This window comes from Nerophis ophidion, linkage group LG09, assembly GCF_033978795.1.
Source record: "Nerophis ophidion isolate RoL-2023_Sa linkage group LG09, RoL_Noph_v1.0, whole genome shotgun sequence".
NCBI lineage: Eukaryota > Metazoa > Chordata > Actinopteri > Syngnathiformes > Syngnathidae > Nerophis > Nerophis ophidion.
In genome coordinates this window covers 13094223-13116307 of record NC_084619.1, presented here as the reverse complement: position 1 = coordinate 13116307, position 22085 = coordinate 13094223, and the positions used below count along the sequence as shown (strand labels likewise).

Genomic DNA, 22085 nt, shown 5'->3' with positions numbered 1-22085 from the left:
CAAGGACACAACGGCAGTGACTAGGATGGAGGAAGCGGGACTCGAATCTGCAACCCTCTAGTTCAGGGGCGCTCACACTTTTTCTGCAGGGGGGCTACTTTTCAATTGACCAAGTCGAGGAGATCTACCTCATTCCTATTTATAATTTATATTGATTTATTTATGAAAGAGACATTTTTGTTAACAAGTTAATGGTGTTTAATGATAATACAAGCATGTTTAACACATATAGATTCCTTTCTTTCATGAAGACAAGAATATAAGTTGGTGTATTTGATTCTGATGACTTGCATTGATTGGAATTAGACAGTGGTGCTGATAACGTCCGCATTTTCAAATGGAGGAAAAAAAAAGTCCTCCTTTCTGTCCAATACCACATGAAAGTGGTTGGATTTGGCATCTCATTTGTCCAACTTGCATACTCGTTTTTAAACACTTTGTTATGAGAGTAGCATATGTGTGTGGCCCTTTAATGTCTGGCAGCAGGTGAGTGACGTCAGTGAGTGTGCGGGTGGGCAAGCAAGTGAGAAAGCGGTCGCTGAGGGCGGGGGAGAAATACATTGGCATCAAACTCCGTAGCTTGCTAGCTTGTGCACGCTAGCTTTCTGAGACTCTTATTTTGTTAGCACAGGCAGGATGAAACAGGTCTTTTATGGTGAAGACAGGAACTGTGCAGTCGGTCTTTAGAGTTTTGACCTTAGGTACGGAGTCTCTAGAAATAAAATGTGTTTCTCTGCGTCCGCCCTGTTAGTGATTTTTTTCTTAAATATGAGCTCGCAGCAGCCAGCGTCATCCCACAAGATCCTCGGGTGCCGAGAATGTCAAACAACTGACGAAAGTGAAGTCTCGGTATGATTGATGATTGCTCATTTTTATGTATATTTTTTAATGCCTGGCTTGAGATCGACTGACACACCCTCCGAGATCGACCAGTCGATCGCGATCAACGTAATGGGCACCCCTGCTCTAGTTGCTGACACGGCCGCTCTACCAACCGAGCTATACCGCCCCCCAGTAAAGCGCAGTCCTTTTAAATCTTTCTTTTCATAGGCTTTCATACAGTCTCATTTGCAAGTATTATATGTAGACTTTGCATGCAGTTACAATTCCAATACGTTAGATAGCAGGAGTGCATAGACAACGGTGTGTTGCCTAGTCAGGAAGTAGTCTTTGCCATTCAGTTTAATGTGCCGGTCTTCTCGTTTGTTGAGCCTTACAACATGTTTATCTTAAGTATTGTAGTTATTACACAACAGCTGTTTAATTGTATCGTGCATCTAAGGCGGGTGTCAAACTCTGGCCCGCGGGCCAAATTTGGTCCGCCGTTTAATTTCATTTGGCCCTTGAGGCAATATCAAATCAACATTAGAGCTGGCCCCGCCGGTAACACCACATTCACCGCTAATACTCATACTTGCCAACCCTCCCGATTTTCCTGGGAGACTCTCGAAGTTTAGTGCCCTTCCCAGAAATCTCCCTGGGCAACCATTCTCCCGATTTCCACCCGGACAACAATATTGGGAGCGTGCCTTAAAGGCACTGCCTTTAGCGTCCTCTGCAACATGTCGTCACATCCTCTTTTCCTCCATATAAACAGCGTGCTGGCCAAGTCACATAATATATGCGGCTTTCACACACACACATACTTGGTCAACAGCCATACAGGTCACACTGAGGGTGGCCGTATAAACAACTTTAACATTGTTACAAATATGCGCCACACTGTGAACCCACACCAAACAAGAATGACAGAACACATTTCGGGAGAACACCCGCACCGTAACACAACATAAACACAACAGAACAGATACCCAGAATCCCTTGCAGCTCTAACTCTTCCGGAACGCTACAATATACACCCCCCGCTACCACCAAACCCCGCCCACCTTAATTTTAATTTAATTTCGAATATAATATGTGGAAAAAGTTCATGTTGATATTTACCTCAGAAGGCTGCAAATAGAAAAGAGGCATTCATTTTTGTAATAACATTTTATTTAATATACCACTGATGTTTTTTCGTTTGTTTTTTGAAAGTTGATTTTGCACGATTACGTTATATAAGCTCTGCCTGTTCCATGGGAGGAAGCCCGAGTACCCGGAGGGAAGCCACGCAGTCACGGGGAGAACATGCATACCCCACACAGAAAGATCCCGAGCCCGGGATTGAGCCAGGATTACTCAGGACCTTCGTATTGTGAGGCAGATGCATTAACCCCTGGTCCGCCGTGCTGCCCTATTTAAGCCTTGCTTGTTCAATATTTATTGGAAAACTTGTTTGGGTCCCTATTAAAAGGTTAATTTGTTCAACCTTGGCCCGCGGCTTTGTTCAGTTTTAAATTTTGGCCCACTCTGTATTTGAGTTTGACACCCCTGATCTAAGGCCTTGTTCACACCGCAGTTCGGTATCAATTTTTTTGCTCATATGTGACCTGTATCAGACATTTTCATCTCCATGTGAACAGTGCAATTCCGAATTTTTCAAATCCGACCCAGGCCTCTTTTGCATGTGGATATAAAGTATTGTATGCGACTGCAGTCTGAAGAATTGAGTCACACTTATCGGACCAAAATAGACAGTTAACAAATGAGCAGGAAATAGGCGAAAATAAAAAAACGTTTTTGGAACTCACGTCAATGTTCCATCACTCCTGTCTCTGACCGCTCATCCACACGCTCTTTAGAGCAAACGCCGAAATGTCGCCCCCACTAACTGTGAGAGCCACTTCTGCCTCTTCTTTCTTAATCTACTATTCGCAATAATTCGGTTTCGAAAATGTTGGCTTTGTTCGCACAAAATCCTTGAGATTGCCACAAATGCGCCAGGACTGAGACAAGCTAGAATGTGAGCAATGTTTACTTCCGTAAAGACTGCAGGGCTTGTAACGTCAGGACATCATGTCTCAATGCCAGTCAGATTTTGTTCACATTAGACTTCCAATTTTTTATAACAGTAATTTTGTGAAAAGCGACACAAAAAGATCAGATTTAACAAAACATAAAAAAATCAAATTGGACATCCTACCCTGCAGTGTTAAAGTAGCCTTGGTTGTAGTTTGGATTACCAAATTTGGAGGTTGTAAAATTGTTAATGCTAATCAGTATGACAAAGACAATATCAATTTGGATCAAGCTAGCGCATTTTGAAAAGGGGAAAATGACTGTACATTCGAATGTCTTCTATCAGACATCCTTGCTTTGTTGGCATGGAAAATGGTCACATAACTGAGAGGCTGTCCAGCTGAGTCCACTCTGAGTGCTGCCGAAGTGCTTTTTTCCGCAAGTGTCTGAGTCTGGAACTGGATGTGACGTCTTGTGCAACAAAAGTATCAAAAAATATGGATTTTGGTCAGTACTTACAAATAAATAAATTCAGTAACATATTAGTGAATATTCTTTTAACAGTAAAACAGGTTTCTGTGTTGTACGTATATGCACAGTTATAACGTTGGAGTTGCTCGACAGGGTGCACGGTTTGGGAGAACACCGGTCAGAAAACATGGACTGCCATGGTTGTAGACAACCTCTTGATGTCATTAAAATTAACTCAACAAGATGGCGGTAGCTGCATTTAAACAATCATGAGTGGTCAGCATCAAATATCTGCGTATGCTTCATCTGCAGTATTAATGCTGGCTCAGCAGTTTACACTGTACTGTTATTACAACTTTTTCTGTTGCTCTTCTGTTATGCCAGGAGTCCCCAATCTACGGCCCGCGTTAAAAAAAAAAAAAAAAAAAAAGTGTTGTTTTCTTTGGTTTTTTTATTATTTTTTTTTAAATCTGTCCTTTCTAATCCATTTTCTGCCCTTAATTACTCTCGGTGTCTCCTAGCCGCTCATGCAAATCATATTGGTTAATGGTAAATGGGTTGTACTTGTATAGCGCTTTTCAACCTTTTTTTTATTTATTTATTTATTTTTTGTCCTGTCCAGCTTCTCAGGCAAATCCTATAGTTGATCTAGATGCCCATATCAGTTATTCAGATTTACTTTACAAAAGAGAAGTGTAGGATACATCTCTTGTTGCCTTATTTGAATTTGACTTTATTAAATGTTTTTATATTATCATTTGGTGCAGCCGGTGCAGGAGGGGATAGAAAGGGAAAAAAAAGGAAGACAGTGGGGGAAATTGTGGGGATAAGAGAGGGATTAGACAGAGAGACAAAAACAACAACAGCAAACACCGCAATAACAACAAAAACAACAACAACAATAGAACAACACCAGCACATACGATATGTACAAATATGATGGTAAAAGTGATAGCAAAGAAGCAGTTAGTGAAATAAATAATAATATAGAAATGACAATGATAATTTTTACACTACAACTGAAGCAATACAAATACCAATAGAAAAAGTGCTATTGATTATGAACAATACCAATAGTTTACCTCTATTATCAACAATACAGTTGATCAAATGCAACAATACGTATACAAAATGATAACTAGAAAGATAAAACAAATGAAAAATAAGTAAAAAAAAAAAGGAATACCAAAAGATGGAGGGGAGGAGAGAGAGGCAACCTATGTTAATCTTGTAGATTGTTATAGTAACAATAGGTTAAGCTTTGTCAGTGTGCCATGTGTTACCCAGTTTACCCTAGGGCAACAACGTTGATATATGTTTGATGAAACGTGATTATGTGCATGAGTGTATGTATGTATATGTACTTGTATATGAACAGAATGTGTATATGAATGTTTGTACAGTAAATGTATATGTACAGTATATGTATGTTTGTACAGTGAATGTATATGTGAATGTATATTTCTATCATTTTTTAAGGAACTCAAAGCGCTTTGATACTATTTCGACATTCACCCATTCACACACACATTCACATATTGTCTAGAAACGCATTTTCCCATCAATAGCGTGACATTATCGCGCTCAGAATACAAATAAATATCTAGTATATGTATATATATATATATATATATATATATATATATATATATATATATGTATATATATATGTATATATATATGTATATATATATATATGTATATATATATGTGTATACTGTATATATATATATATATATATATATATATATATATATATATACACATATATATATATATATATATATATATATATATATATATATATATATATATATGTATATATATACAGCCTGGCCCCTGGTAAAAAAAAAAAAATATTTTTTTAACCCAATGCGGCCCCCAAGTCATAGTCTTTGGGGACCCCTGTGTTTTGCAATACACTCTTATTATTACCGTATGTAATTTTTTATTTGTTGAAGAGGAGCCACCTTTCTTTTACACTTTCTCATGCTTTCCAAATGATCATACAGGTTAAAATATACAGTATTCTTTATAAACATTAGTGCATATTATTTTTTTTACCTCAGTAATGATAACATTCTCTTGTGTCTATGTGTCAGGAATAAGCAACTGCAGAGCATTTTGGTGGTCACTCAGCAATTCCACGAGACCTTGGAGCCCCTGTGCGACTGGCTTGCCGCCACAGAGAAACGCCTTTCCAACTCTGAACCAATCGGCACCGAAACGTCAAAGCTGGAAGATCAGATCTCTCATCATAAGGTAATCTATCACATCTGTGTCATCATCAGCGCACCATCCTTGAAGTTCTTCATCCACCCTGTCTTTTAAGTTGTTTGCCTTTTCATATTTTGAGTTCCCATTCAATTTCAGTTGTTTTTCTGTTTGTCTTTTCTGTTGGTGTCGTCTTGGTTCCCATCCCCTGCTCAGGCCTTAGAGGAGGCAATTATGAGTCGAAGTAAAGACCTGTTTCAGGTCGTTAGTCTGGGTCAAACGCTCAAAGCTGTGAGCTCAGCAGACGACAAGGACTTTGTTCAGTCCAAGCTGGACACCACGCAGGCCGCTTACATCGAACTGCAGGAACGCTGCAGTAAGAAAGCCGAGATGCTGCAGCAGGCCCTGGCCAACGCTCAGCTCTTTGGGGAGGACGAGGTGGCGCTCATGAACTGGCTCAGCGAGGCGCATGCACGGCTGAGCGAGGTATCCGTGGAGGACTACCTCATAGACACCCTTGAAAGGCAGATGGCAGAACAACGGGTACACACTCCACACTCCTCCCAAGGCCTGGCATCATTTTGTCATTTCTGTGGATTCAATCATGTCTCAGTTGATTTATTTTCTTTATTATTTATTTTTTCACCTGCAAGGACGTGTTTCTTTTCACTCTCTAACATTGTGTATTTCCTTTTAGGCTTTACAAAGTGATATTGAATTGAGAAAAAAGAATGTAGACCAAGCTCTGTTCAATGGGATGGAGCTTTTGAAGCAAACAACAGGCATGTCATCCCTTTATTGCACATCCGTAAGCCAACAAAGCTTTTAAAGTTAAACCCTGCTTTTTATTTATTGGTATTTGCAGGTGATGAGGTGGTTGTTATCCAAGGAAAACTGGATGGAATAAAAACAAAGTATGCTGAGATCACTTCCATGAGCGGCAATGTTATGAACACACTGGAGCGTGTTTTGAGTCTCTCCAGCAAGGTGCAGAATACACATGAGGAACTGAGTTCCTGGATGGTGAAGGCCGAGGCTCAGGTTACTTCCTATATGGATCGAGAACCAGTCGGCGAGCAGCTCACTCAGGCCCAAAACATGCAAAAGGTAAGACGGTAACGTAACGATAGAGGCTACAAATAACATCCAACAACAATTAGGTTGAACTAACTACGGAATAAAACAAAAACAGGGTAAAATATGTCTTTTTAACTATTTAGACTTAGACTTAGACAAACTTTATTCATCCACGAGGGAAACTATTCCACACAGTAGCTCAGTTACAAAGGATGGAAAGGATAATGCACACAAGGGCACAAAAAGTGGGCGAAAACAAAAGGTATAAAGTACACTAAAATGTACCATAGTAGCAATATAACATACAGTGGGGCAAAAAAGTATTTAGTCAGCCACCGATTGTGCAAGGTTTCCCATTTAAAATGATGACAAAGATCTGTTATTTTCATCATAGGTACAATTCAACTGTGAGAGACAGAATGTGAAAAAAAAATCTAGGGATTCACATTGTAGGAATTTTAAATAATTTATTTGTAAATTATGGTGGAAAATAAGTATTTGGTCAACCATTCAAAGCTCTCACTGATGGATGGAGGTTTTGGCTCAAAATCTCACGATACATGGCCCCATTCATTCTTTCCTTAACACGGATCAATCGTCCTGTCCCCTTAGCGAAAAACAGCCTCAAAGCATGATATTTCCACCTCCATGCTTTACAGTAGGTTTGGTGTTCTTGGGATGCAACTCAGTATTCTTCTTCCTCCAAACACGACGAGTTGAGTTTATACCAAAATGGATACATGGATGATACAGCAGAGGATTGGGAGAATGTCATGTGGTCAGATGAAACCAAAGTAGAACTTTTTGGTTTGGGGCTGTTTTTCTGCTAAGGGGACAGGACGATTGATCTGTGTTAAGGAAAGAATGAATGGTGCCATGTATCGTGAGATTTTGAGCCAAAACCTCCTTCCATCAGCGAGAACTTTGAATGGTCGACCAAATACTTATTTTCCACCATAATTTACAAATAAATTATTTAAAATTCCTACAATGTGAATTCCTGGATTTTTTTCCACATTCTGTCTCTCACAGTTGAAGTGTACCTATGATGAAAATTACAGACCTCTGTCATCATTTTAAGTGGGAGAACTTGCGCAATCGGTGGCTGACTAAATACTTTTTTGCCACAATGTAATATTTATATATTGGTGATTTATTAATCAATACTTTAACACTTACTGTTTATCCATCACCCAAGTAAAGAGATAAGTTAACTGCTTGAGAATGACTTTTTTGAGTAAAATATGAAGTCGTAAACTAAAAATGTTTAATGTTGTTTACAGAGCATTTCTTCATGAATATTGTACAATGTATTTTGTATTCGTCATTCAAGTATAAAGGCATTAAGCAATACACCTAAATAAAAAGTAAATGATTAGTGTAGTTTAAAAAAAAAAGTAAAAAATGTTTTAATGGTGCATTTTTTTTTTTACATGTTGTCATTGTTTGAAGGAATTTTGATACATTTATCATTTTATTTTCTATTATTATTTTTTCATATGCCTGTTTTTATTGTCATGGCATCAGATTCAATGCCCAAGGGCCAGATCTGGAACCTTCACACCATTTTGTATGGCCTGCAAAAGCCTAGAAAGGATGTGCGTCATTAATGCAATTCATATTTCTTTTTGAATGTAGTTGATTTTGAGAAAAAATATACATCAGATATATTCTAAGTGTTAATATTATCTGACAATGTTACAAAATATTCCAAACATTTCTTGTTATCATAAATATATATCAATAAATAAATATACATATTATGCTTGTCAACATGACTTCTGATTTAAAAAACAAGTTATCCATCATTTTGTTCGTAAAAGGCATAATAATCAACATAATAATCAAATGCATATGCAGTTGCATAATATCATGAGGCAGTTATACATTTGTATTCATATAAATTCAGTATTTATTTCCAATGGCCCTAAGAGGGCAGCAATAGCTGGGATTTGGCCCTCAATAAAACAAGTTTGACACCCCTGGCTGATAGTTATTATTTCTTGTTGTGTCCTTTCTATGCTACGTCTGTATTTTTCCTGTATGTTAATGGATATCTCGATCTTGTTGGCTGCAAAATAAAGAGAAAATACTTGTACTAATAATGTAACCTAATTAAAAAAAAAAAGCAATCAGTAGAAATAGCAAAATGTGAAGTTAATTATTTAGTTGTTAACTCAGCAGGAGTCCCACGAGATTTCATGAAGTCCAGTTTTGTTTGACGTTTGTGGCATATTTTTCAAGGAAATTGTACGTGAACTCCAAATTTAGCACTTTTGGAAAATTCCGCTATACTCTGTAATGCATATCATAGCAATCCATCCTAATGTAAGATTGAATAGTATAGAGATTACATCATAACAATATTTTAGGTTAGTTGATTCATAAGAAAATACTTGTTTTGATTCATCCGGATGTAACTTGTACTTTCTTGTCCAGGCCTTGCTGAAGGAGACCAAAGACCAAAAAGGTGTAGTCGACAAGTTGAATGAGTTGAGCGGTTCCCTCCTGGATCTCATCCCCTGGCACACCCGAGAAGGTCTTGACAAGCTGGTGACAGAGGACAATGAGCGTTACCGAGCCATCTGTGACAGCATCACTCAGCAGGTCGAACGGATCAACGCCGACATACTGAAATCGCAGCAGGTGAGCCAGAGAACAGAATGAATGAATACATGTTTTTTCCTCATTTGACCTCCTAAAGTTGTCTGATCCTTTTTGTTTCCAGTTTGAGCAAGCAGCAGACTCGGAACTAGCCTGGCTGGCTGATGCTGAGAAGAAGTTGTTGTCCATGGGGGAGATCAAACTGGGACAAGATCAAACCACAGCCCAGCTCCAAGCACAGAAGGTCAGCCTTTGACATCCCTATTGGCTCAGTGTGTGTGTTTTGGTTTGGTCTGACTAACTCTTTCTACCATCTTTTCCAGATCTTCTCTATGGACATCTTGCGGCACAAAGATGCTGTGGATGAGATTGTAAAAACAGGAACGGCCATGATGAGTAGCAAAAAGCCAGAGGAAAAAGAGCTCTTAAAGGTGAACAAATATATAATTTAGTTGTCATTTGTATTTTCGTCTTCCACCTTTATAACAATGTCTCGTGTCAGACCAAGACCAAGACTCTCGCGGAGAAGTACGGTGCAGTAAGTCAGCTGAACTCAGAGCGCTCTCTGCAGCTAGAGCGAGCTCAGTCTCTAGCAAGCCAGTTCTGGGAAACCTACGAAGAGTTGTCACCGTGGCTTCAGGAGACCCTAACCACGTTCAACCAGCTACCCCCGCCAGCCATCGAGTACGAAACTTTGAGACAACAGCAAGAGGAGCTCAGGGTCAGCAAAGACACAGAAGCTGCAGATCGAACCTCAATTGAAAAGCGTTGTCATTTGTTTAACAAAAGTGACGTGTATGTCTTCTACAGCAAATGCGAGAGCTAATTGCCGAGCACAAGCCACACATCGACAAGATGAATAAGACCGGCCCTCAGTTACTGGAACTGAGCCCAGAAGAAGGGATACCCATTAGAGAGAAGTACACCACGGCTGAGCAGCTATACACACAACTGAAGGCTGATGTTAAACAGAGAGCTTCTAATTTGGACGAGGCCATCTCTAAATCCACTCAGGTGAAGATACATTTTTTTTATGTTGTCAGCTCATTTATTGTAAAGGAGCATATTATGCAAACAGTTCCTAGTTGTCTTAATACAAATCTTAATAACATATTTGGTCAAAATACTCCAAGGATCACAGCACACTTAAAATAACCTCCAAACAACCCTGCTCAGAGCAGCCGGTTTTACGAGCTTGTAATGCAAATGAGACACTTTGCATTTGTCTAACAGGTGATGTAATTATGTGTGATAATGTGTGCATCCAACAATACTTCAGCGCTGCCTAGCTTTTGGCTTCAGGTGCGTTCACTGATTGCCAGTTTCAGCAATTTACCATGCTCTGCCAAAGACATAGAATCCATCACTCATCCACCATTAACTTTGAGAACCGTAGGGACTTAAAATAAGAATTAAATATATTCACTTTATCTTGGTGGTCTTGGCGGTTCAAAGGGGGCTGTGTTCAAAATGCCTTTAGCTGTGTAAAGAATGTCACCCTCTGTACTTGCACCACAAGATCGATGATAATATGTGTGACGGGTATCCAACCCGGATCGTGTGGGTTGCAGTGCCGATCGACACAAGACGCATCATAGCAGGTTTGACTCGTGTTTATTCTTTCAATAATCATCATGTCTTGCCAGTCTGTCGCGCCAATTTCTGGCTCGCTGGCTCTTCCTGCTCGTCGCGGTTTTTTCCGGGGGCTGCGTCTGCTGCGGGGGCTCATCTGGATCTGTGACTCGCTCGTCGTGCTCGTGGTCGTTGTTGTCGTGTGTTTCTTCTCCTACTTCTGCGCTCGAGTGTTCCTCCTTCACCCCTTTTATGCTGCAGCAGAAGATGTAATGATTGAGCGCAGGTGTGTTGGGTACGCACCTGACACTGATTGCTGCCCCGCCTCTACGCTCTGCTGCATGCCCCGCCTCCTGGCCGCCATCTTGGTCAGGACAACCATTTGCCCTGTCCCGCTGTCGGCTCGTCGGCTCCGTCTCTCCACAATATGTTAATTACTACTGCCATAATCCGCCAGTAACACTTTCCATGAAAACGGTAATTATATGAAAGTGGCGAAATTAAACACGGAAGAATTGCGGGCTTATCAAGGAGCTACACCCAGGCTGTGCTGTCATACTTGCCAACCCTCCTGATTTTCCCGGGAGAGTTGCAAATTTCATTGGCCCTTCCAATAGTGTCCGCCATACTCAAAAATCTCTCACGATTTCCACCCGGACAACAATATTGCTACACTATCGTTCACTGGGCGCAATCTGCGGCCAAACAATGATAACGGTTAACCCTCGAAGTCAAGCGCGGCAATCGGAACAGAAGAAGCAGCAGAAGAAGAGACATATGTTCTCAGACATGGCAAGTTCTTTTGTCTATTTATGTACCTATATCTGTTGTTTTATAAGCTATGTTTTAATGTCCTTTTGATAATTAATTTTATTTCTAGCATACATTGCATAGATTGATGGCTAACCAATGCAATGTATGCCTTTTTTGTTTTATTTATTGAGCATACATCGCATAGATTAATGGATTTTCTATGAAATATGTGCCTTTTTTGTTTTTGTATTTTTTGTTATTATTTATTTTCTTTATTGAACTATCACCCCCATCCACCATTTGCACGGGTACAGTGGACAGCTATTTCATTTCTTACTGTACTTTGTTACTGTGGACTGTTTTTTCGTTAACTAAGGGAACACTGTGAAATTAAATTATATACATATGGATGTATATACATATATATAATCATATATATGAATGTATTTATACATATAGGCGCCAGCGCCCCCCGCGACCCCAAAAAAGGGAATAAGCGGTAGAAAATGGATGGATGGATATATATATATATACATAACTCCACGTGTTCATTCATAGTTTTGATGCCTTCAGTGACAATCTACAATGTAAATAGTCATGAAAGTAAAGAAAACTCATTGAATGAGAAGGTATGTTCATACTTCTGGCCTGTATTACATGTATATATATATATATATATATATATATATATATGAATATATATATATATATATATATATATATATATATATATATATTAGGGCTGTGATACTTTGGGTGTCCCACGATTCGATTCAATATCGATTCTTGGGGTCACAATTCGATAATATATCGATTTTTTTCGATTCGATTCTCGATTCAAAAACGATATTTTTCCGATTCAAAACGATTCTGTATTCATTCAATACATAAGATTTCAGCAGGATCTACCCCAGTCTGCTGACATGCTAGCAGAGTAGTAGATTTTTTTAAAAAACAGCTTTTATAATTGTAAAGGACAATGTTTTATCAACTGCTTGCAGTAATGTAAATTTGTTTTAACTATTAAACGAACCAAAAATATGACTTATTTTATCTTTGTGAAAACATTGGACACAGTGTGTTGTCAAGCTTATGAGATGCGATGCAAGTGTAAGCCACTGTGACACTATTGTTCTTTTTTATTATTTTTATAAATGTCTAATGATAATGTCAGTGAGGGATTTTTAATCACTGCTATGCTGAAATTATAATTAATATTCATACCGTTGTTGATAATATTCATTTTTGTTTCACTACTTTTGGTTTGTTCTGTGTCGTATTTGTGTCTCCTCTCAATTGCTCTGTTTATTGCAGTTCTGAGTGTTGCAGGTTTGGTTTTGGAATTGGATTGCACTGTTATGGTATTGCTGTTTAGTGGTTTGTTGGATTGATTAAAAAAAAAGTTAAGTTAAAAAAAATTTTAAATTAAAAGAAAAGAAAAATCGATTTTTTTAAAATGAGAATCAATTCTGAATCGCACAACGTAAACGATTCGATTCGTATTCGAATCGATTTTTTCCCACACCCCTAATATATATATATATATATATATATATATATATATATATATATATGTATATATATATATATATATATATATATATATATATATATATATATATATATATGTATATATGTATATATGTATGTATACCCTCATATATACAGTCAATCTCTGTTGGCACCGTGTTCAAAACGTGTTGAAAAATGCTTTCTGCCATCGTTAAGACATGGTTTATGATGGTTTGTGGAATTACATTAACGGCCATCCAAACAGACAATGTGTAAATATTACTTTACACTTGATAGTTGTTTTCTTTTGTCGTCTCTTGCGGGAAAAGACAATGTCAGATCTTTGTTCAGGGCGGAGAAGCTCTGTGTCAATTAGTGATGTTAAAAAAGTTTAAACTATTCATTAGAGATTTTGTGTTTGGACAAATAGGCAACAGGCTACATACAAATGGCAAGGGTATGTCATTTCACACTTGAGGGTCGGGCAGGCACTCCAGAGAGACACATTTCGACATATCAGCAATTCAGAAGTCTGTTTTTTTAGGTGTCCTGTTTTCATATTTTTCATAATATATTTACAAAACACTTTATATTGCCAAAAAAGCATATGTTAGTTGGAAGGTTGTATTTGGACATTTTTTCGGTATGTGTTGTCTAGTTTTCCAAGTACACTACTTCTGTTGCACCAATGACTAAAGCCCCTCTTTTGTTCTTCCATCTCAGTTCCATGATAAAATCGACCCCATGCTAGAAACTCTGGAGCGGATTGCTGAGCGCCTGCGCCAGCCTCCCTCCATCTCGGTGGAGGTGGAAAAAATCAAGGAGCAGATAACAGAGAATAAATCTGTCAGCATGGACCTGGAGAAACTGCAGCCTTCCTTTGAGACCCTGAAACAACGAGGCCAAGAGATGATTGCACGGTCAGAAGGTGCAGACCGGGACTTATCTGCCAAAGGTATGATACTATTATCATACTGTTTGTGTGTAAAACCTCTCTTATGTTGTCACATTTTGCCTTTTCATTGATTATCTCCTCCCTCCCACAAGCTGTACAAGATAAATTGGACCAGATGGTCTTCCTGTGGACCGACATCCAAGCCTTATTGGAGGAGCGGGAGGCCAAGCTCTTGGACGTGATGGACCTTGCTGAAAGGTTCTGGTTTGATCACTGCGCTTTGATCGTCACCATTAAGGACAGCCAGGACCTGCTGAGGGAACTGGAGGAGCCTGGAGTAGATCCCTCGGTTGTCAAGCAGCAGCAGGAGTTTGCGGAGGTGGAGTTGTGAGATAAATGAGAAGAAGGAAGCTTTTTGCAGGTTTAACACATCCTTCTTTATCGCTGCAGGGATTTAAGGAGGAGATTGATGGACTTCAGGAGGAACTAGATTCAGTTCGAAACCAGGGAGGTGAGCTCATGACTGCCTGTGGAGAGCCAGACAAACCTGTTATAAGGAAAAGTATTGATGAGGTGACAAATTGCCTTCAAAATCCCCTTTTGCATTATAAACGTGTGGAACTCATGTGACTCATGTAAAATGAATGATACCTTCAGGTGAACTCAGCATGGGAAAATCTCGATAAGACATGGAAAGAGCGTGTTGAGAAGCTGGAGGAGGCCATGCAGGCTGCGGTGCAATTCCAGGATGGCCTGCAGGTGTGTTGATTGATAGTCTATAAAACCATAAACTGAAAGAACGATATAAATTACAAAACATCCCATCTGGTTACATTTAAATTACAAATGTAGATTTTTGTGTGCAAAACACACACAACAGATTTATATTTTATGTTCATAAAAGTACCTGTATTTGAAGGAGACAAGTCAATTACTGTATTTTCAGGACTATAAAGCAACACCCACTAAATTTTAGAAAAACATTTTTCCCCTGTATATTAGCCACGCCGGGCTATAAGCCGCAGATACATACAGTACATTGTGAAATAAGTTGTGTACACAGAAAGATTTTGTAAATGTTTATTTACATGCCTTAATTGTTTCCAAACGGTGCCTGTAACACAGCAGTAAAACAAACGATCAAACAAAACAGAAGTCATCATCAAGGACACACTTGCTGCGAAAGCCCGCTCTCTCCAATCAGACAAACAAATTCAATAACTCCACAGGGACATTTTGGTGAATTTGCTAAGGAATTTGTAAAACAAACAGTACACAAAGAAGGCCTTTGTAACTAAATAATCCTAACATAGGCACTCGTATACATGTTAGCATATTAGCTAATGCTAACGATACTAGCTTCATTACATTACAATAGCATGTACAAATATGCACAAAAAACCTCCTACAGACGTTGCTTGGAGTGATGAATGAAGAATCCTTTCGAGTAGGAACGCTATGGGCAGTTATAATTCCGGTTTAAGGGTTCAAAATTGGAAGTACATTTTCAACCCACAATACCTGCAGTGAACAAACTTGTCCAAAAGATGGCACCAGCTGGAGCTCAAACAATAACACTATTGCAATGTCTGTGCTTGAGTTTAGTGAAAACTATTTAGTACAAAACATTATGGCTGTTAGCAAATAAAAATCCATAAATTAGCCGCACCAATTATAGTCAAACATTTATTGAGTTCAAACTGAAATAAAAACATGCCCAGCCGTTTGCAACCTCTGTAGTTTGAATTTGTATTAATATTTGTCCTTGTTTTTGTGCAAACTGATAGAAATCCATTTTTCTAGCTTTGAAAGTTAATACACACAAAGAAGCAGACTGTGTTCAAGGACGTTGCTTGAAACCACAGGTTACAAAGCCATTCATCACTGTCTGCTGCACTGATACAACTATTTTATGAGGGTCTTATTAATTGCAAAACCACCCAGGCTGCTCTGCTATATTTGGATCAAAGTCCCCCCCCCCCGCATAAATTTAGTGTTCCTCCACACTACCGCTTTAAAATGACGAATCATAAAAACTTTTTACGTTCCTCTAAAACGATAGCATGAGGTTTATTTCTTCATTTTTAATTGTGTTTCAGGATGTTTTTCCATGTGCATTTGTTTCTAAACATTAAGTAAATGGTGCTTTATGTAAAATGTTACAATTGTGCAAAACTTGTCTACCTGTAACAATTGGTGCTTTTGCCTTGCACACAGGGCATGTTTGACTGGGTGGATATCCTGGACAGCAAACTGGACTCCATGTCACCTGTGGGCACAGACCTGGAAACTGTCAAGCAGCAGATTGTCGAGCTCAAGGTACATCCAGATTAAACATGGGCAGATAACCACAATCAATTTGTTTTTGTCTGACTCCATGACGTTGATGTTTGCTGTAATTCTCTAATTGTACTCATGGTCTTTATTTCTTATTTATTTTGATTTTGTAGACCATGCACCCGGGGACTATAAGGGTTAATTGAAAGGAAGCGTTTGTGAATTATTGAAAATGTATATTTCAATCAGGGAAGTAAAAAAATACAAATTAACTCATGTGATTAATCACAAAAAAATGATTTATGTGTGAATACGGATTACTTTTTTTGGACTGCACATGCTCTTTTAACTGTGAATGTTACCCGCTCGGTGTCAAATTTAATGCCAAAATACACGTAGACAGTACCCTTGATAAAACTGCTAGCACGTTCTGAACAAATAAATTACGTACATTTGAGTAATAAGCTGTAATTAACCATGATAAATCCAAACTCAAATGTGTGAATAATTTGATTTAAAAATATACTATTTCGACGGAATTAATTCCAATATGACTTTTTGTTCTGTGTGTTAGGAGTTCAAAGTGGAGGCGTACCACCTTCAGATTGAGATGGAGCGTCTGAACCACCAGGCGGGCCTCCTACTGAAGAAGGTGAAGGAGGACGTGGATCGCTGCACCATCCAGGAACCAATGTCCGAGCTCAAGATGCTCTGGAGTAACCTGGATGAGAAGATTATCGGCCGACAGGTACAAACACAATATTTAAAAGTCTAGTCTCTTTGTCTGTGCATCATCTTAATATGTTTTCTGTATACTTCAGCATAAACTGGAGGGAGGCCTTCTTGCCCTGGGCCAGTTCCAGCATGCACTGGACGAGCTGCTGGCCTGGATGAGCCACACTGAAGATATGCTTAATGAGCAGAGAAAGACTGGTGGAGACCCCAAAGCCATTGAGATCGAACTGGCCAAGCATCACGTAAGTGTAGTCCTTTTTTACTGCTGTTAATGACTATACAGTAGCACTGCCTGTATGTAGGTGTTGATTCCCCACCTATGGTATCTCCTCAGGTCCTCCAAATTGACGTATTGGCTCACAAATCTACAGTCGAGACGGTGAACAAAGCAGGCAATGAGCTGGTACAATCAAGCGCAGGAGAGGAAGCCTCTAGTCTCAGTAGCAAACTTGAAAACCTCAACCAGCGCTGGAAAGCCATCCTGGAAAAGACTGAACAGATGAAGCACCAGTTGGAAAGTGCTCTTGTGCAGGTATAAAAAAAAATATGACAGACAAGCTTGATCTTTCTATTACAGTTTGGAGATGGGGAGGTATTCATCTCGCATCCAGATTAAGGTATAGCTGGGTTGCAATCACGTGACCTCGAGGCCGGGTTCCAGGCGATGTTCCCATTAGGTTACTGTTTATTTATCGGAATCAGTGCAGATTTGGGTGCACATTGAAAGGTTTGGAGCAGGGGTGTCAAACGTACAGCCCGCGAACAGGTTTTATCCGGCCCGCGGGATGAGTTTGCTAAGTATAGAAATGTACCTGAAATTTTTGAATGAAATAAACTGCTGTTCTAAATGTGTCCACTGGATGTCACAATAGCAATTATTTGTATCTTTTTAGATGATGCGACATATGTACAAAATAAACCACATGATGTTAGTACATCAGTCCAGGAAAATGATCAAACTACATAAATAACATACTGTAATTTGATTTTAATATATATTTTTTTTTATCAATGAGTTGACTGTTGAACATTATCACATAACTTATTCAGAAAATATAAATCACAACAAATAAAGATAGAATACTATTAACCGCAACATGTAAGTGTAAAAAAAACCCAACAACATTATGATTTGTACATTTTCAGAATGTGCTTGTTCTTTTTTTAAACAATGAAAGCAATCTGATGTCTTTATTTGTAAGTTATAGTACCCTGATTTTACCAGTTGAGAGTAGATTTTTCTCCATGTGGACCCCGATCTAAAATGAGTTTGACACCCCTGGTTTAGAGGCTAATAAATGCGCGATTAAAAAAACATTTAAAATGGGATGGAGTAGATTTTTACACTCTTAAGAAAAATATATTTTTGAATGATTTAAACCATTTATCATCTGCAAGACGTTACTGCCCCCTACAACCTCACTTCATTTGACACATAAGGTATTTAGAGAAGAAAAGATTGAAGGCACATTGTCTCTTCACATCGGAGGGGTCCAGAAATCAGACAATAATCCGTGAAAGACTCAGTTGGATTTATGCATGCAGCGCTGAGTAACGTACTGTATTTGATTGACATCACGAGTGCTGTGCTGTTGTGATCGTGACGCTAATGAAGAAAATGACAAGTTTGTTTGCAGTTGATTGCAACAAATATTAGTCTATTTTACATTTCATGTCTGCAGTTGTTTTTATAATGTGAAGTTCATATTTTCTCATTATTAAGCTGTATATGTCCCTTTTGTTCCGCAATGTTTGCTAGTGATATCAAGATTCAGTATATTCTACTGAGCAAGATATTATTCATCTCGTTTATTAATACTGTTAAGGATATTTTCTTGATGCTACCAAATATCACTAAAGACGCTATAATGTGATAATCTCTGTCAAAAAAAGCTCTTGGCTTTCCTGCACAACAACTAAGCTTTTAGTTTCTGTTATGAAAATGGGCCACGAAAAAACGGTGGATTGAACCAACAATCACAATATTTTTTACTAGGATCTCTTGTCCTTTCTTTGTTTAGTTCTGCTATCAAACACTACTCATATAGTAGAGAATAAACTGTATCGCATCTCAGAAAGTTTCTCAAACACATCAAATGTTCAAACAAACATTTTACAAAGTGATCGCTGCAGACACAAGTAGTTTGATTGTATTCCACAAGATGACGAAAGTGATATTTTTAAGAGCCATTTCCTTCGACGCACTTTAGTTTTTCCCTGACTTTATTACCTTTATGAGCCACTTCTTTTGGGACTCTATGAAAGCTGTTTCCTATCTCTCTATTCGAACGACTGGAACACCCAAGAACAAAACAGCAATACAGCATTTTATGATCACACTATACACTCACTCGTTTTAATGCTACGCTTTAGCTGCTTGACCATTTTGTCAATTAGGCCTCGAAGAAGAAAAACTAATGTGATGCCGTATGCAACCCAGCTATATTCAAATATGTAAAATAAAGTAAAAGTAAATTGCTTTTAACCTAGTATTTCGGTTCTGTAAATGCATCAAAGTATATCATAGCAATCCCCTGCTACCAGAATAAAGGCTATGGCATGAAATGACATCAGAGCAATAAACAGTCATTTTTAACTCTCAATAAGTGCAATGATCTTCCAGGAATGTCATTACATTATGACTTGTTTTCCTATTAATGAGCTCACCTTGTACTTTTGGGAAGAGAAGGTACATTATATCATAATCCATGTATGCTCAATAAGGCATACAATTTGGTGTTAATTTGTGTTTATACTTTTATGTTCTGCATGAGTAAAAAGGAATGGAAACATATATTATTGGTGTGAATGTTTGGCTGACTCAATGTGTGCAGAAATGGTCTTAATCAACATCGCTCAACATGTTCACAAGTGCAACTAAATATGTCAAAGCTACTTTTCTAGAGAAATGAATGAATCCAAGAAACAGGAACCTCTCCCTTTGTAGCCTCCAAACAATGAGAGTGTGTGTGTCTGTGTGAGTGACACCTTTTGTCTGACTCAGCTGGTATTGTGCTGCAGGCCCAGGGTTTCCATGGTGAGGTGGACGATATGCTGCAATGGCTGAAAGACACAGAACGTCAGCTGTTGGCATCAAAGGCTGTAGGAGGCTTACCAGACACGGCCCGCGAGCAGCTTAACGCCCATCTGGTACGTGTTTAACAATGCGAGAGGGTGCACACGTGCAGATGGTAGGGTCGTGAGGAGACGGGCCATGTCTTCACTGTGGTTTTTTTTTTCTGAAGTGTGGAAATTAAATCACATGTGTTGGGTTGCCTCTACACAACATGACTAGACTGACTACAGGAACGTTTTCCATCCTTTGGTCTTTTGCTTTTTTCACTGCAAGGAAATGAAGATTACTTATCAAAGTAGAAACTTTCTGTTTAAATGTTTGTAGGAACATTCTCAAACAGGAATATATATGTTTAACTGTTGCCCCATGTCACCTCGCAGGAGTTGTGTTCTGCCTTCGAGGTAAAGGAGGAGCTGTACCAGGAGCTGTTGGCCAAAGGTCAACAGCTGCTCACCCTGACCCCTGAGGGTCCTGACAGCAATGCAGAGCAGGACCTCGCCAACCTGAAGGACAAGTGGGAAGCAGCAGAGGCCAAAGTTGCTGAAAGGAAGGTGTGGATTCCTCACTGTGTTCTTGTTTATACACACAATTGAAGTGAAGTGACTAGTGACTCAAAGCGCTTTACATAGTGAAACCCAATGTCTAAGTTACATTCAAACCAGTGTGGGTGGCACTAGAAGCAGGTAGGTAAAGTGTCTTGCCCAAGGACACAACAGCAGTGACTAGGATGGCGGAAGCGGGAATTGAACCTGCAACCCTCAAGTTGCTGGCACGGCCACTCTACCAACCGAGCTATACCGCCCGGAATGACAAAACATTTTTCGCATCAATTGTAATGTTCTAAAGCAGTGGTCCCCAACCTTTTTGTATCCGCGGACCGGTCAACGCTTAATAATTTGTCCTGTGGGGGGGGGCCCTTTTTTTTTTTCTTTGTCATGAAAAAGGGACGTTTTTGTCATGAAAAAGGGAGGTTTTTGTGGTTGGTGCTCTAATTGTAAGTGTATATTGTGTTTTTTATGTTGATTTCATAAAAAACACAATATCCAATATTTTTTATTTTTTTATTTTTTTAAATAAAAATTAATAAAAAATTCTTCTGCGGCCCGGTACCAATCGGGCCACGGCCCGGTATCGAGCCGCGGCCCGGTGGTTGGGGACCACTGTTCTAAAGGGAACATACATTTAGTTGCAAAATAATACATAAAGCAGACTGGCATTTATAGCATGAAATAAGGGTAATAATTAATACAATTATGCAATCAAAGAAAAACATACCTTCTACCCGATTGTAGCTGAGATAGGCACCAGCGCCCCCCTGACCCCATAAGGAATAAGCGGTAGGAAACGGATGGTTGTATTGATGGAAATACAATATGGAATGTTTTCAATATTTGGTCATGATAGCAAATGAATATACTGTATAAATATTTATTAGCATTTGTATTTTGTTAAATAACAATACATTGTCTCGGGATGTGAATCTTACAACCGCTCATGATTCGACTTATTAGATTCTAAATCGATCCTCGATTCAAACTGATCTGTACAATATTTTATTTGGAATACAAATTAAGATAAAACATTTTCAAAACAGACGAAGACAAAGACATGCACCTGGGGATAGGTTGATTGGCAACACTAAATTGGCCCTAGTGTGTGAATGTGAGTGTGAATGTTGTCCGTCTATCTGTGTTGGCCCTGCGATGAGGTGGCGACTTGTCCAGGGTGGACCCCGCCTTCCGCCCGATTGTAGCTGAGATAGGCGCCAGGGCCCCCCGCGACCCCAAAAGGGAATAAGGGGTAGATAATGGATGGATGGATTAAGATAAAACATTTTCAAAACAGACGAAGACAAAGACATGCACCTGGGGATAGGTTGATTGGCAACACTAAATCGGCCCGAGTGTGTGAATGTGAGTGTGAATGTTGTCTGTCTATCTGTGTTGGCCCTGCGATGAGGTGGCGACTTGTCCAGGGTGGACCCCGCCTTCCACCCGATTGTAGCTGAGATAGGCGCCAGGGCCCCCCGCGACCCCAAATGGAATAAGCGATAGAAAG

General features: G+C 39.1%; 1 protein-coding gene across 19 annotated transcripts in view; it reads left to right on the top strand.

Annotated features, from left to right (window-relative positions):
* Nucleotides 1-22085, top strand: part of dst (dystonin) — a 299316-nt gene that overhangs the window by 234664 nt on the left and 42567 nt on the right. For 16 of the 19 annotated variants that reach the window (XM_061910351.1, XM_061910348.1, XM_061910357.1 and 13 more), the window contains 19 exons: nucleotides 5415-5574; nucleotides 5743-6069; nucleotides 6224-6308; nucleotides 6392-6633; nucleotides 9043-9249; nucleotides 9332-9451; nucleotides 9531-9638; nucleotides 9710-9928; nucleotides 10018-10221; nucleotides 13768-13999; nucleotides 14092-14318; nucleotides 14390-14512; nucleotides 14597-14698; nucleotides 16157-16258; nucleotides 16791-16964; nucleotides 17038-17193; nucleotides 17286-17483; nucleotides 19973-20101; nucleotides 20408-20578. In XM_061910351.1, coding sequence (XP_061766335.1) covers nucleotides 5415-5574; nucleotides 5743-6069; nucleotides 6224-6308; nucleotides 6392-6633; nucleotides 9043-9249; nucleotides 9332-9451; nucleotides 9531-9638; nucleotides 9710-9928; nucleotides 10018-10221; nucleotides 13768-13999; nucleotides 14092-14318; nucleotides 14390-14512; nucleotides 14597-14698; nucleotides 16157-16258; nucleotides 16791-16964; nucleotides 17038-17193; nucleotides 17286-17483; nucleotides 19973-20101; nucleotides 20408-20578 — 3286 coding nt within the window. The remainder of the gene's footprint in view (nucleotides 1-5414; nucleotides 5575-5742; nucleotides 6070-6223; nucleotides 6309-6391; nucleotides 6634-9042; nucleotides 9250-9331; nucleotides 9452-9530; nucleotides 9639-9709; nucleotides 9929-10017; nucleotides 10222-13767; nucleotides 14000-14091; nucleotides 14319-14389; nucleotides 14513-14596; nucleotides 14699-16156; nucleotides 16259-16790; nucleotides 16965-17037; nucleotides 17194-17285; nucleotides 17484-19972; nucleotides 20102-20407; nucleotides 20579-22085) is intronic. The other 3 variants (XM_061910367.1, XM_061910363.1, XM_061910360.1) reach the window with 1 other exon arrangement.